This window comes from Aplidium turbinatum, chromosome 5 (assembly GCF_918807975.1).
Source record: "Aplidium turbinatum chromosome 5, kaAplTurb1.1, whole genome shotgun sequence".
Taxonomy (NCBI): Eukaryota; Metazoa; Chordata; class Ascidiacea; order Aplousobranchia; family Polyclinidae; genus Aplidium; species Aplidium turbinatum.
Window position 1 is genome coordinate 34,921,915 of NC_137476.1, and position 16,120 is coordinate 34,938,034.

General features: G+C 38.7%; 2 protein-coding genes across 8 annotated transcripts; one reads left to right on the forward strand and one right to left on the reverse strand.

Moving 5' to 3' along the window:
• Positions 1-1,033: 1,033 nt before the first annotated feature.
• Positions 1,034-8,625, forward strand: LOC145770373 (lactosylceramide 1,3-N-acetyl-beta-D-glucosaminyltransferase-like). Of its 7 annotated transcripts, none has more exons than XM_082582006.1 (5): positions 1,034-1,281; positions 4,199-4,369; positions 5,345-5,567; positions 6,893-7,031; positions 8,302-8,625. In XM_082582006.1, the coding sequence occupies exons 1-5, from the start codon at positions 1,164-1,166 to the stop codon at positions 8,326-8,328; spliced, it is 678 nt and encodes a 225-aa protein (XP_082438132.1). In that variant the 5' UTR covers positions 1,034-1,163; the 3' UTR covers positions 8,329-8,625. The 7 variants fall into 7 exon arrangements, with proteins under 7 accessions (XP_082438132.1, XP_082438130.1, XP_082438125.1 ...); XM_082582004.1 differs by having other exon boundaries at positions 8,345-8,625; XM_082581999.1 differs by lacking the exon at positions 8,302-8,625 and having other exon boundaries at positions 6,893-8,295.
• Positions 8,626-9,045: 420 nt separating this feature from the next.
• On the reverse strand, positions 9,046-10,083 carry LOC145771214 (lactosylceramide 1,3-N-acetyl-beta-D-glucosaminyltransferase-like). Its single transcript, XM_082582948.1, has 2 exons — positions 9,875-10,083; positions 9,046-9,610 (listed from the first exon to the last, which is right to left on the reverse strand). Exons 1-2 carry the CDS (start codon positions 10,081-10,083, stop codon positions 9,046-9,048), a joined length of 774 nt encoding a protein of 257 aa, XP_082439074.1.
• Positions 10,084-16,120: the final 6,037 nt, after the last annotated feature.

Here is a 16,120-nt window from a genome sequence, read left to right on the forward strand (position 1 = left end):
AACAACTGCGTTATAAAATAAACGTCTGAAAAGTACCATAGGATAATATGCACTACTTTATGTAAAATTAGTATACTCTCTGCGACCCCTAAAGTTGGTTACGCCTTACGCGACCCCTTGTGGGATTGCGACCCTCAGTTTGGGAAGCCCTGGACTAGTAGACCGTATGGTCGTCTCGTTGTTTCCCTGTCGGTATGGGAACTTGTGTAACTTTTGCATTGTGTATATTACTGTACTTGCATTTTTCGAACATGTACCTATGTTCCTGTTACTGACAAATAAAACATTGATTGATTGATTCCTGCCATTTTTTTGCAGAGACAAAACTCCAAGTCTGGCAACACCGCTTTTAACAATTTTGGTTGCGTTTATGTCGTCATAAAATATTGTTTTGCATTTCCAGTGATGCCACTTGTAATTAACAAATCGCTAAAAATACTGTTAGTCAAGTCAATTTATTTTGTTTGTTTCATTTTGTTATACCTAAGAAATTTTGGATAATATGCATTAGACAAACTTTCTGAGAAAATGTAGCAGTTTTCAATAAATGTTTAGGTTAAATATCAAACAAAATTGGAAAGCTGTGCAGATTCATTGATGCTTCAAGATTGTTATTCTACTCATAAGCTTGTTGTAGTACAAGACCATTGTTGATAGTTAACTTTTCTAGCAAAATTAGCTTTATTGCATCGTTGCCACATTTCCAGACTTTGAAAGAATGTAAAAATACAGCATCTTGGAATAGCTATTTGTGATATTGCATGTGTGCAAACCACCTCGCCGCTGGTCTAATAGACTTTACAGTACCTCGTTGGCTACACAGGGTGGCTATATGTCAACAAATGAAAATGCGCACGGATGCCACGTAAATTACCCGAACCAACCTTTTTGTCCCCGACAACTTTTACTGTCTGTAAGGTTTTGTCAAGCTGGGCGTAATTTTTTTATTTTTTCCAATTTGGGAACAAAATTTTCCATTTGGCAACACTAGCTTTTGCAACCGAAGAATAAAAGTTATTGAAAAAATAATGTGTTTAAATTTAGCAAAAACGTTGTCCGTAAGCACAGGTGTGCGACTGTGCGTCTGAGTCATGAGATAACAAAACGTTTGGCATGGACTTCTTTATTCTATACAATTCATTTGTGGGAAATTAATCGTTGAAATGATCAGCTTGAGAGAATTTGAAAGGTTGAGCAAAAACAGAAGATTTTCTTTGTTCGTTTTTGCTATTTTAAGCATTGTGATATTGGCAACCTATCTGCAAGGAGGCAACTTTCAAGGCATGTAAGTTTATTTTGTTATTAAAACAAATGTGTGTGATCTGATATATTATTGTAATACTCAATCCTGTCGTGTAGCTGTGCCTCGCTTGCTTGTGGTAAGCTACACGAAAGCGAAATCTCTGCCGAAAGTATATTTTGAAAAACTAAACTATTTTAGATCATTGAGAATGTTAGCTACTGGTTTGAACAAGTGCCTTGCTCCTGACTGATAAACATTGACTTGTGAGAAGGCTGTAATGAATTTGATAGAAAATTTTAAGCAAGTTTTGTAAAAATTTATGCAATTGTCCGGACGTGTAGGCTACATCAAAGTTCAGGCTAAAGCGGCCTTTCATTGTTGAAAGATCTTTTTCACTTAAATACGGATACTTGACTGAACTTAATGTGTGCAAGCAAAACAGAAGCAATGCCAACTGATATCCAGTGAGTTACCTGATTTTGGCTGCTTATTTGCGCGCAAAGCACGGAAAATCATCAATGCGATGTAAACTGTGCTTGAATAAGTTCCTTCAAAAATTGGCCTTTTGTAATGCCTTTAGGCGTAGGCTTACCCAAAAAATCATATTCTTAAACTTAATTCATCAAAATAACCCAGACTCACTGGTCACTGGCGGTCGTGAATAGAAAAAAATCTGGTGATGCCCGGCGGTAGCGAAAAGGTGATGTACTCCTAGGCGATGTGCATCGAGCTTGCTGCGGTCATGTGAAGCATTGGCAACCTAAAGCAGTAAATGACTGGACCTCAACCCAGACGCAGAAACAGCGAATGCGGTTAGTGAACATAGCCAAAGACAGTACTGGATGCAAGGGGACGCTTGCCCCTCCCAAAATTAAGAAAAGTGTATATAAATTTTCAGGGTGTTTGCAAACTTAATTTTGTTGCTCGCTCAATCAAATTGTAAAACCTAACCGGTGACATGGTATTGGTCACGCTGTCGGCGTGTTTCAAAGCAGCAACACATTTAAGGGATAGGAATTTGGTCATCGCATATCAGAAGCTGAGATATCAAAAACAATTATGAATTAAGAGCATTTCTCACTTGATTAAAATATGTTAACAATTTAATTATATAGCCTACTCCGATGATGACAAACGTATAGGGTCACATACTATGCTCTTCGTAGAAAAGACATTTTTTATGGATTTTCACGAACGGTAGTTCCACGAAGATATTTTTCATATAATATAAAGTTTAGCTTGACCCAATGCTTGCTTAACTTCATGCAATTTTTACGATATCAAATCAAAGCAAGAAAATTTGCAATGATATTTTATGCCCTGCTATTTTTGGTGAAAGATATTACAATGTAAAAATACAAGAAATAAGCAAAAGTTGGAAACTCATAATTTTGAGAAACAAAACTAACCACTAACCAGTATAGGCAAGGGCGTCCGCAGGTTTTCGTTTAGGGGGGGGGGGTCATGGTGGGTTCACTCTTCCCTTTCGGCCGGATGCAAAAAAAAGGCAAAGACCCACGTCGACTTCACTTTTTATTCAAGAACTGATTAACTAAACTGGTGGCTGATTGTTCTTTTCTGTATGCTTCAATGTTACGAACAGCTTCATTGAATTCATGAAATACGAGATGATTTTGTCTGAAACTGTGAATTATCTTTTTTCAGATTTATGTGAGATAAAGCCAGTGTCGCACTAGTAATGTGGTTCTAAGAGTACAGGAGCTCAAGTTGTCGAATTTTGCGATCATGGGTAGCTCGTAGGTATCTTCGTAAATTAATAGAGCAAGTGGGATACTCCCGAAGAAGGGTGATGATCACAATCGGAGAGCTTGACCAGCTAGTCATCACTCGTATTACCTTCACCCCTCCCTCCCTTTCAGAAAATTGTCTATTTTTGCATGTGCTCGCTTTTTCATTTTTTATTCAACAATTTTCCAGGGGGGGGGGGGGGGGGGGTCAGCTGACCCCGTTTGCCCCTATGTGCGGACGCCCTTGAGTAATGAGTATAGGCTATGCTACATCTTTTTCTTCGGAAAGTTGTCTTCTGGGCTTTTCTCTGCTTATGACATTAACAACTTGTTTGATTGCCAGGCTGGCTAAAAACCAACTGCAAATTTATCCAACACGTTATAGTAAAATTTTAGAAAGCATGCTTGTTCTTGATTAAGCTATTTATTACTAATACTCTAATAGTAATCATTGTTTTAAATGTATTGTCATATTTACTTGCTACTAAATGACGTTTTTTATTCGTAAGCAAACTTTTGCGCTCCAAATACACGAACAAATCTTACGAAGACGAACACGAAGATATTTTATGTCAAAAACACTTGAAGCATTTTTTTTATTTGCGCAATTATTTTAGAGAAACTTTGACTGTTAGTAAAACATTTTGTTCAAATTAAAATCTTCGTGTTTCCAAATAGTCGCATGTTTTTCAAAATGTTTCAAAATATGTATTATACTCCAGCGGTTCTCAAACAGTTTTAATTGGCCACGATGCAATCTATTGTCTCGATTGTAGTCAGAAGAAGATTATTGTTGTTTATGGAATATATAAATTGTGCAGGAAGCGCTCATGACCGCGAATGATACTTTTCTTTATTCCTGAATCTCAAAATGTACCCAATTTTGATTTAGTACCCAAGGCTGAAAACATTCTTTTCTTCTGTCGCTATGCTACTAATTGGATTTATGAAACCTGACTGAACGAGCGGGCGAGGACACGTGCCCCTCTAAATTGGGTACTGCCACTGCCCTCAGCGGAACGCATTCATTGAGTGTCTTGACCGAAATTAAGCCTCTATATTGTATTGGATTGGCATTTGTCAGATAAGAGATATGTCAAATAAAAATTATGGAATAGATTGAGTTTTGCTTTTAGCAGCTTGATCGTTGCTCACTTCACAATGTATTCTACTGTAAAGTAAAAAAAATATGAAGTTTTGTTTGCAGATCTTATAGACGAAGAGCTGAATACTGATGGAATAGACTGGCGAAATATTTCCGGTATTTTGAAAATACAGAAGAGATTAAAATGTAAACCTAAAAGGCCTCCAGCAAAGTTTTTGATAGTACCTTCATTCTATATTGCTTGCAGGAAAAACTCGTGTTTTAAAAACAAAAGTAAGTTATTTTTTAGATGTCATTTTTCAAATGAAGCTACCAAATCAACTATAAGCAAAGATTAATCTCATAATCGAAATTTCCTGAGAGCACTAAATAAACAGATGAAGTACAGATATGTTCTAATGCAGTTTGTTTCCGATATTTCTAGGGCATCACAATCAGTCCTTCCCAAAGTAGGCCAATGTTTTTTAAGTTTTTGCAAAGGAAACATTTTCATTAATACAATTCGGCTTTTTTCACTACGATCTGGGAATGTTGGGCGTCAGTAGGCTAGGTCAAAATCACAGGTTGCCATGGCCTATAGTTGGGGTTCTTAAACTTTTTGAGCAGCCCCCCTTTGACGTCACTTGTAAAACTTTTTGCCCCCCTTTTCTCGTTTAAGTTATAAATCAAAATCGAACAACATAATGTTTTACATGTTTTAGATTTTAAAACTAACAAAGTTTATTTTCTATCATAAAACAAAAGATTAAATGGAGTACAATCTATCTTTCCTCGCATTAATGAGATGTAGCTGCTTTTTCGAAGCCAGCAGTTTAATTCGTGGCTTAGTTGAAGACAATGCGCATCGCATGTCATATTCACAGTTAAGTTTGTTTGGAGCTTGTGTCTTCACATGCACTTGCAAGTGCAGCAAAGTAACTTTCACACAAAAAACGTTACAAACAACCATTGTTACCGAACAATGTACTAAACAACAACAGCAAGAATAAGCGCTTGAAAATAAACTCAAAACTAAGTCATGTTTCCAGTCAAATAACCATAACTCAAGGTTAGGCATGTTACCGACATTTCTGTTTACCCTTTGTACAATACAGCACCATACTCGTGCAACAGTCTGCAATCTTCGCGCCCCTTTTAGAGAATCTTGACGCCGCCCAGTTTAAGAACCACTGGAAAGTCTTTTTTGCAGTTACACAGTAACAAATTTCGTTTTACATCCATCTTTGTTGTGTTTCTTGCGATTTTCAGAAATCAAGTGGAAAATGGTCACATTCATTAAATCACGCGGCAACAACTTTGAAAAGCGAATTAACATCCGTCGCACGTGGGGGTCAGTGAGCTACTTAAACGGCGGCAAGTTTTATCTTGTTTTTGTGATTGGAATCGTTGACAAAATGACACAAGCTTTCATTGACGAAGAAAACAGAAGATATGGTGATATTCTTCAGATTAATATACTGGATCTCTATGGGTGAGTGAAGTATTTAAACAAAGTTTTGGGAGATTTCTCACACGCTTTTATTCTTTGAAAAATCATTTATTTTGAGAAAATCTATTTTCATTACATGAAGAGTTGATTGGTGGTACAAAACTGGAATATTGCGAGTAGAAGGTTGCACATAGCTCGAAACTGCAGATTTTTCCTCACTCTCTTCAGGAGCTATCTTCAGAATAAAATAAACCTACATTGCAGAAGAAAAACGAAATGTAAATTGGCTAATCAGAAGAATTCAAATTAACAAAGGAGTTTTAAGGCATAAACAACTTTTTTTGGCGGCATAAGAATTCAAATTAACGAAGGAATTTTAAAGCATAAACAATTTTTTGGCGGCATAAGAATTCAAATTAACGAAGGAGTTGGCATAAACAATTTTTTTGACAGCATAAGAATGCAAATTAACGAAGGAGTTGGCACAAACAATTTTTTTGGCGGCATAAGATTGGATCGAGTGTTTTTATAAAGATAGCTTCCAGTGCTGCGAGGTGGAACGAGGAACGCTTTTAGCAAGAATTGAAAACATTTCTAGTTTAAAGTTCAAAGCACATTCTTCGTTATCCATCAGGTGTTGTCCAATTGCAGAGTCACTAACAACACATGTTGGATATCAGAAAATGATAGTGTCCCAGTGGTCACCGATCTGTCGTACAGTAAATTGGCTGATTGATCATACATTTTAGTTTGCAGTGGTTAGAGGCAGTTTCATTTTGTTTTCTACGTTTACATTCCTTAGTAACGTGTGGAAGACCGCTTTAAAACACAGAGCAAGACCACGCATTTAGAATGTTAGTGGGTCTTCAGATTTGTGTACACCTAATGAAATAAAATGTACTTTACTTACAACTCGAAAGCAACAAAGCAGAATATTTCGATTCAACATAATCATATTTAAGACAGCCTATGTAGAATCCGGTTTGACATACTTAAAAAGAGTTTCAATTTCGCACTGATTTTTTGGTGTTGCATCATAGGCTATAGGTACTGTATTGGTGGGTGGGCAACATCTCATTCTAAAACTGAATCGCGCATTTCCGCCTTGATGGTAGATTTGCATTCGTGTGAATTTTGTTACTTCTTCGCTCTTCTATTACAACATAAGCATACATTTGCATTTTTTTGAAGAAAGTAATTAACAGTCATTTATTTCATTAAATAGGCTACCTCTTCTGCCTTTACATAAGTCCGACATACGCTGCACCACTGTGTGTGCGTATTGTTGTACTTTAACCAAACCAGGCCTTTTTACACTTGAATTATGGCTCTGGCCTACAGTTAAACTATGGCCCTAACCTTTTCAGAACCATTGCGGAGAAGACTTTAGCAGGAATGCAATGGGCGGGAAGGAACCTCCCTGATGGTTTTTTGTATTCCTCTGCCGATGATGATGTGATTGTGGATTGGACAGCGCTGGTTGATCAAATCAACAAATATCTGAAGGTAGCCAACACATTAAAATGGCCAGAATTTCCTATTGTTTGCATGTTGAGCGTGAGAAGAAATGATTCACCAATTCGACAGAAGAAAAACAAATACTACTTGCCCATTAGTCAATTCCGATGGCCCTTTTTACCTAAGTTCTGCCTGGGTGGGATGTACACAACCAGTGTAAGGGTCGCTCATCAGTTGTGGGAAGCATCTCGGTCAGAACGCTCCCTTTTAATGGATGACGTATGGATTACTGGAATTTTGCGAGAAAAAATAAAAATGCCAAGCCAAATGGTTTTCAGCACACACCCACCAGGAGCATTCCATTTCCATAAGAAAAGTGGTCGCAAAAGGAAAACTTCTGAGCTTTGGAAAAAGTTTTCAGACAATCTTAGTTCCACTTCAGTTTGCTACTGCCGTTAATTAAAAAGTTTTCAAAATCAAATTCCAATATTTTAAACATTTTTTCCTATCTACCTTCAAGCATGTCACTGTTTTGCCTAGACACAGCTGCATAATCTTGATAGATGTCGAATCAACGCCATGTCTGGTGTCGTGCAGGCAGTATCACCACTCAGCCAGGCATTCACAATTATCAAGAACATGTTCGGTCAAAGCGTGATTTTTTATGTCTTAGGCCATAATGCTATTCCTGCTATCTACGGAACCAGTGATATGTTGATTTGGTTTTAACTCCTAAAGAACTGTTTAAATTCTTGCGCAATAAACTCAAAGACAACAAAATATACATTTTTTCGCAAATGAGAAAAAAAATGAGATGGGGGGTTGTTTTCTCCATCATGCTTGCAGAGGCATAACTGTTGTATATTTTTTCAGGCTGTGTTTGGCAGAAGTAATTTATTGTATTTTACACTCCTAATTGCAGCGTACTTTTCATTTCATTATTATGCCTACTCAAAAATGGTAATCGTTCTAAATTCTATAGCTTGTAAGTTGCTGGTACCTTGAAATGTTTTAAAATCATTTTTATCAGGCTTCACATAATGTCATTACTGTATCATGTTCCAGCAATCAATAACAATATACTACTTGGAAAAATATGCCTATTAAATTGTGATTGGTGGATATATAGCTACGTAGGCTACTTTTGTTAAAAATCAACCAACCAAAAACAAAACATAAAAGCTTGAAAGGTGAAAGTATGTTTTATTGTCTGCTATGTATTAAGTTGTTGTATGTATTAACTGCTACGTTTTAAATCAAGTCAAACAAACAAAGAATCTACTAAAAAATATCAAAGAAAATCAACTTCAATTTTTAGGACACATGCTGCGAAAAGGAAAGTTAGAACATTTTTCTCACAGGCAAAATTGAAGGAAAGCGTGCCCAAGGCAGACAAAGATTAACCTACTTAAACCGACAAAACTAACACCAACATACACCTAATACACAAAGCAAACAACAGAGAAACTTGGAAACTTTTCATGTAAGAGGCAGTCAACGCTTGGAATCAAGTGCGACTATAAAAGAAGAAGATGTATTAACTGTGAGGAGATAGCCTACTATTCAATTTGTTTTTGGAAAGAGTGGTAGCCTACAGTATACTTGGTGAACGTAATACCACACTTTGTTCCTAATACTGAGAAATCTGTACAGACCTGCTGGTGCAGTGGTATTGTACGTTTGTGTCGACTAGGCAGGTTGTATGTGCTTTTGATGAATTAAATTTTCCATGTTGCACAAAGTTGATCTTGGAAATTTTACGGAAGCAGACAGAAAGGTTACATCTGAAGCTTTTCTTCTTTTAGAAATTTTGCAGGATTTTTCACTTCAAGTTTATTCCTTCTGATTAAACGTGAAAAAAAGTTGAGAAAACTGTTTACAAAAGGCTGGTTGGGAACAATTAAGTTCTCTATGCTCTGTATATTGTCTTTCATGAGGATGATAAGTTACAGTACTACCTTTCATATTACAATAAATTATTTCTAATGAAACACTATACCATAAAATAAGCTGAAACCAAACGTAAGTAAATCAATTTCAAACCAGAAGAAAATACAAAAAATCAAAAGCAAATACACCGAGGTTTGTAGTGAAGTTTAGTTGCAAGTGTTTCCCATTGCTCGGCAAGATACTTACGAGTTTCGTGATTGTTTTTTTGGAACTCTTTGTGATAATGATACGCTGCAACAGGTAAAACATTCAAAACCATTTCATGGCTCATGCCTATGTTCATGCGTAGAACACCCGTGATCCACGCATCGTCTCTACTGAGTAGTTCCTGAGTCTTTGAAGCATGATATAAAAGCCTTGCTACGTTCACACTTGTAGCATACAAGCCTCCGATGCAAAACTTTGGATAGTAAGGCCACTTGTATTTCTCTCTTGATACGTAATCTTGGCTTTTCAGCTTTCTGTTCGGACTTTCTGTAAACCTGACCCCAGAAAAACAAATCAAAGGAAATTCAGGCCACTGATGAATAGCGGCTAATTTAATGTATTTATCAATGTTTTCTTGCACTTTACTCAAGTCCATCAGAAAGTCAGCATCTCCCGACGCATAGAGAAAATCTTCTGGAAGATTGTGGATTGCCCACTGCATCCCAGCCAGTGTCTTTTTAGGTATATTTCTAAAAAAAATCAGTAAACCTTTTAATATTGTAACATGGAATGTGGGGTTTGGAGTTATGCAAAAAAATGTACATCCCAAGATAATGGTATCAATTTTATTGGTTCATACACAAACCATAAAAATACATCTTAAAACGCACGACACACAACTGTCGCCTGTTTTAGATGTAGAGCGAAACGCTGATTGAGATTCAAAGTGCGTCCCGTCACAAAGCATGACTAACTCTACACAGCAGCAGGTTATAAAGTTGTTCAGAACTCACTTCGCATATTCAATTTCATCAGTTTGTAGAATATCTTCGTAATTTTCACTTTCTTTAACTATTTCGGGCTGTGTGTGATCCCCAACACTGCCCAGTACAAAGATTATCCTGAATCTGCCACCATCTACATAAGCGTAAGACCCCCACGTGTGTCGGATTAAATCTCTTTGTTCAAAGTTGAAAGCGTACGACTTGAGAAAAATGACCATATTCCAATGAATTGCTAAAGAATATACATTTGCCGTTCAAAGACACCAATTAATTTCCTGTACAATGCAGTTACCAGTTTGAAATTTATATAAACATTCATCTCCATTTCTGCCATTTTTTATTTGTTTCATCTCTTTATATGAGGTTAAATGTGACAAATTGCCGACACATGCAACACATCAAGCAAACATTTATATGTTCAAATCGTTCGTTTGCATGTCCTAACTCAGGGGTCACCAACCTTTTTTTCATGCTAGCCACTTTGGCACTAAGGAGAGCTGTGGCGGGCCGCACTAATAAAATTTTAGGTAGGTTGACTCTTATGCTAGAAAAGAACGTATTTCGTATCCAGTATCCAGAGTTACAGGCGAGCGGTTTCATCAGATTATTCAACCTCAAGCAATAATGGTGTTGTCACTTTGCTTCACAAATGATATCTTGCAATTAACAGTTTCAGTAAACAAGGAAGTATTTGACACATCGCAATAGGCCTACAGTTATACAGGCAACAACAGTGATCTGCAAACATATCAGCGAAAAATAGTCTCCAATAACAGGGAGAAAGAAACCAGACACCATGAAACAAACGCAAACACCGAAAAAACGTTTCTATCGTAACTCATGAACAGCGTTCTCTAAAAAAAGCAATGAGTTTGCTTTTCATCCTTTTTGTGAGAGTCTATAAAACCGTCTTTCTTTGATGATTGTTAGACAACTGTCACTTGCGGTGCTTCTCTGCATGGCAAGAATTGTTGATTAACAACGTTTTTGCATTACTAAGCTAAATATTTTTCAACTGCCTGGAAGCATAATAATTCCACTTTGTACGCGTTTTAATCAACCACTGGGACAGTGTGGCTGGACATCGCATTGGAAAATAACTTTAAGCGACCCTCACCTAGAACTACAATCTGATTGGTCGGTGGAATCGTATGCAAAGCGAAAATATGCTTCCCGGAAAGTATTTTTGCCTTCATGCTCTTTAACTCCTCAAGAAAAGTATTTTTGGTTATACTTGTACGCTGATACCTTCCGCGGGCCGCACATAACAGCGTGGCGGGCCGCATGTGGCCGCGGGCCGCCAGTTGGTGACCCCTGTCCTAACTGATGCATAATGGTTGTATAAAGCTGAATTAATCACACCTGCTCCGTTGAATCACTACCACAGATTGCACACAATGTTGAACAAAATGATTCTCCGCCGGCGAGCATCTCTTTTCACAATCACCTAGCCCTTTGTTTTTTTCGTACAAATGATAATGCTTCGTAACATTGTTTATTGTTTAACCGAAACAGATTGAGAGTCATCCACGTCTATCATGTCGTGTCAGCCCGACTGTAAAACGAAATACGACTGTTCTGACAAGACCCCTAAGAAAGTTACTTCCTATTACACTCTTCTGGAGTACGCTAAGGATGTTGCTTACTTTTATTTTTGAAGCAGGAACTTTTGTCACAAGTTGAGTTAAGTTCCATAGTAGGAGTTAGCAGATATTTTATCATGGGTCGCTTTACTTTGCAATCCAGCTTCTCAAAATTTTCCTTCTCAACCAAAAAAGACATGTTTGGAGTAAAGTTACTCTGTCCGGTTCTGTTTACTTCTTCCAAGCGCTGGATAGACCGCACTACGGGTTTTGACACGAATCTGCAAGAGTGATAGCCTACGTTTATTTCTATTTTAGAACCAAAACGCTACAAAAGTTCTTGTTTAACAATCGCAATAGGCCAATTGTTTTGATAAAGTTACCCGTTGTCGAGAATAGCGGCAGTGTATGCCATTGTAGCCTACTTTAACACTTTGCAATTACTCAAAATTTCAAACGATTCTGCCATCATCACAAAGTCGAAATGAATGCAGCAGGTCGTCGTCGTCTGAGCTTCTGGGGCCGAGGGTCTATCCTTTTACCACCCCAGATTCACGATGTTCCCGGACTACACTGGAAGGCTGCTAGAGAGCAGCCAGTCTTTAGTTTCATCATCCATAACGCGCAGACCTTCCACTCCGTTAGGTGGCTTGAAGATGGTACAGTCATTGATGATGTGGTCTGCGGTCTGTTCCTCGGCACCACATTCACAGGAGGAGTAAGAAGCCATTCCAGGCCTTAAAACTCGTATTTTTTTCCGGCAGCCATCGTAGCCTACCGGGAGCTCCTTCTCGGCGGCCAAATCTGCGCGCTTGGAGGCCAAAATACAAATAACGATAGCATAAGTAAATAGAATTAAACTTGCAACAATGCTAAAATGATCATTTAGCGTTGTTGAAATCTGGGCGACGTCCTGCAATAGAATCGTTGTACCACGTTATAACTGCTTTATCGGGATTGTAATCCGGTATTGCGGGACCATCTAACGACACTAAATTGTTTCAGCTGCTCAGTAAATTGTTTCAACTGCATTACCGAATACCGCCTTTCATAAAACCTGACCATTTATACCGTTATGATGTCACAATTGAGGGTGTGAAGTCACTAACCCATAGCGGGAACATTTCTCAACTATGAAGACACGTGTTTTCTCCTCGGATGTCAACTAGTCTAGTTCTCCTTGTTAACAAGGATTCAATGTCCGCCAACATTGCATCGACATAAAAACGACAATATTGCCAGCCGATGTAAATTAGCACTTTGGATTAACACTTTGTTAAAATAAAACGTGAGTACTGCTCTAGTATAATCATGCAAAAAAATCGCAAACCTGCGACTTGTGGTTTCACGTCACGGTAATTAACGCTATTACTCCCGCACAGGGCTGCGATTTTTGCCTTTTTCGGTGACGAGGTCACTCGACACGCGCCATCACTATTCGACAAACGCCGTGCCTTACGGAAAAAAAAACAAAAAAAACAAAACGAAAAAAAAAAGAAAATAAAAAGGAAAAAAACTGAGAGAGGACTAAATATCGTCAGGTCGAGGAACCATCGGGGGGGGGGGGGGGGCATGTCATGATGCAATCATAAGAGTGCTGACTTACGTAAACTTTCCTTCGCTAGGTACTTCAAAGCGTCAGCGCCGCCACTTTGAACACTGCGGGAGAATGCTTTGATCGAAGTTCCAACGCCTGGCATCAAACATTTCGCAACACACGTTTCGTGCTATTCGACACAACGGGTTTCTTTTATAGATGAAATAACCTAGGCTACGTTGAGTTGTCAACGTCTATGCCAGTTTGTATTTCGCCGTTTGAGCTAATTAGCAATATTGCTCTGGTAAAATGACTGTTGGATACTTGCTATGAAAGTTTTTCACATGTAGAAAACAGCCTAGTTTCCGACCAGACGTTCAGAAATACAGATGAAAAAAGCCGTTATTTTTATGGAAAGGAACATTTTGAACACTGCGGGAAAACGCTTTGATCGAAGTTCTAACGCCTGGCATCAAATATTTTGCCCCACACGTTTCGTGCTATTCGACACAACGGGTTTCTAACTTTCTTCGAAGTAGGCTACTTTTACTTGTCAACGTCTATGCAAGTTTGTATTTATGTCTGACTTATGCACTTGTTGTTCCAAGAATGGAGAATTTTTTTGCAATGTGAATAAAGAATAGTAGATAGATAAACACGGTTGCAACTCGACTTCCTTCCACTAAAAGGGTTTCTGTGATTACGTAATGGGCGATTTTGCACTTGCATTCACAAAAGCACACAACCCAGCTAGCAAAACCCCTCGTTTTTACATTGATTCAACGTCTGCAGACGTTGAATCGAAAAAACGAGAAGCAAAAAATATACTAGAGTAGTCTATCACGACTGCACTGTTTGATTTGTTGTGATAGTAATAATATTAAATAACTCAGGTGGGAAAAGTAAGTTAATTTTGGGTTAACTTTAAAGTAAGTTAACAGCACAAATCGATTTAAACTTCCTGGAGGGTTATATTGCGTAGGCTACCCAGACAGCAAAAATCATCATTTTACATTGATTCAACGTCTACACACGTGAAGTCAATGCAAAAATAACGAATTTTGATGCCTGCGTATCAACGCCCAAGAAGAAAATTACGTTTGTTTTACATTAATTCGACATCTAGCGACGTTGAATTATCATAAAATAACGTTAATTGTTCAACCAGGTACCGGTAACAAATTAATAGCTCACTGAGAGATGATTGCCTCGATTTACGTTTACACTAACATAATTTCGGCACAATTGGGATACTGCGAGCAAACACGAGTCTGTTTGATAAAGAACTAGCTGTCAGAATCGGAATTATCAGATGCTGTATCGGAGAATGAGGTTGTCGCGTCGTACTTGAATACTTCGTCGTACTCGCGTCGTACTTGAACACTGGAATACTTGAAGACGCAAAACTGCCCGTTCATAAACGCGCGATGCCATATGATCGGAAGCATTACTTTACTGCCAAAGAACCATTTATCGAATTTCGTACTACTTTTTTAACTTGACCCCGTAGCTTTTCTAATTCCAATTTGTTTCCGTCATAAAATTCTTTACAAATTTTGCAAAATACCACACTAACTTTTCCTTCTGTTTGATAATTATTCTATAGCAGGTAAATTCTACTTTTTAACTGTATCTTCTTTCACCATGATTTATATTCGCAACGACACCGGTAAACAATAAGCATTCGATGAAAGAATAACTTTTGCGTAACAATTAAGCCAGTATTTACAAGGTTGCAAACTTTTCACAGTTCACAAGAGCATTGTCAGCGCATAAAATACCGGTAGCTTGCGTAATGCTCTGGGCTACCGCCGTGTGACACGATGAAGAAACGCATAAAATTTCGTTTGATTAAACTTGAAAGCATACTGTGCGGCAATTGCCGCCGCAATCCAAGGTTTATTGATTTGGCGACGGCAATGTTTTTGAAGTTGTAGATACAAGCTAATTTCGAGGGCTGTATAGTGTATACATGTCCGGTAGGTACATAACTTAGCGCTTGATACTCCTTTGCAATCACTCAACCAGCGTGCGATTAAAAACTTAAGTAAGTGACTCTGATACCACACAACTTGTGCGGTAACTCGCGGCCAAACGCTTATAATCTGACTCTTGTGACGTCATATTACTATTCGACAAACAAACGCAGAATTTTTGGTCGTTCGACAAGAAAGAAAAAATCGCAGCCCTGCGAGTCCCGCACAATGGATGTGAATGCGAGTCGCGCGTTGGCCTAATGCGCTCACTACGTTACAACTGGTGATCGCAACTGGATATATTCCATATATACAATAGCAAATGTTCCCGCACAGCGCACAATACAACAGCGGTGATTATGACGCGCTGACCTAATTCTGCGTCACTCTTTGATACCTCATATTTTCGTCAGTTAATCCACGCTCATTCTGTTGCGAAATTAAATAATTGGCTAGAAGAAACCGGTGGCCAAACTTGGCCGACTGAGAAGGTAGCACCGGCGGCCATTCAAGCACTACTTAGCGGCCATGGCCGCGATGGCCGCCGGCTGCTTTAAGGCTTGCATTCCCAATTGGTGCATGGTTGAGCGGAAAAGCCCAACGCCTGTACGGAGACGGTTGAGGCGCACCCATGCCTGTCTCTGTAGTGTCAGGCCGATGGGGCGTGTGTCGGCGTCGGGGATGAATGAATGGAGTCTGGTGGTGCTTGACCTCCATTCAGAATTCCATTTATGGTCCGCCCAAGTAGCCGCAGAGATGTCTTGTTCATCAGCTTCGTTGATCAGAAGCCGAGCGGCTGGCACGAATGGGTGTCTTGATTTCAGTCGGCGGGGGTACCCGTTTGGGAAGGCAGAGATCTTGTGGTGGAGAAGATGGTTAGGCAGGTGAAGCAGCAGGCAGCAGGTGAAGAAATGAAAATACCAAGTTACCAAATCAAAAATTTGATCACAGGGCATCCATTGGGTACTTTTGAACCCGAGATAATTATAGGAGCCGGCAACCTTTCTAAGGAGCCCGAGAACTTAAAGAAGCCATCCCGTATTCTTTCGATATATAGCTAGTGCTATTTTCTTAGAAGTGCTTTGATGTGGGGCCAAAATATATAATTGGTAGCTGGCCCAAATTATCCTCTCAACATCTCTGACTAGGAGTAAGGACT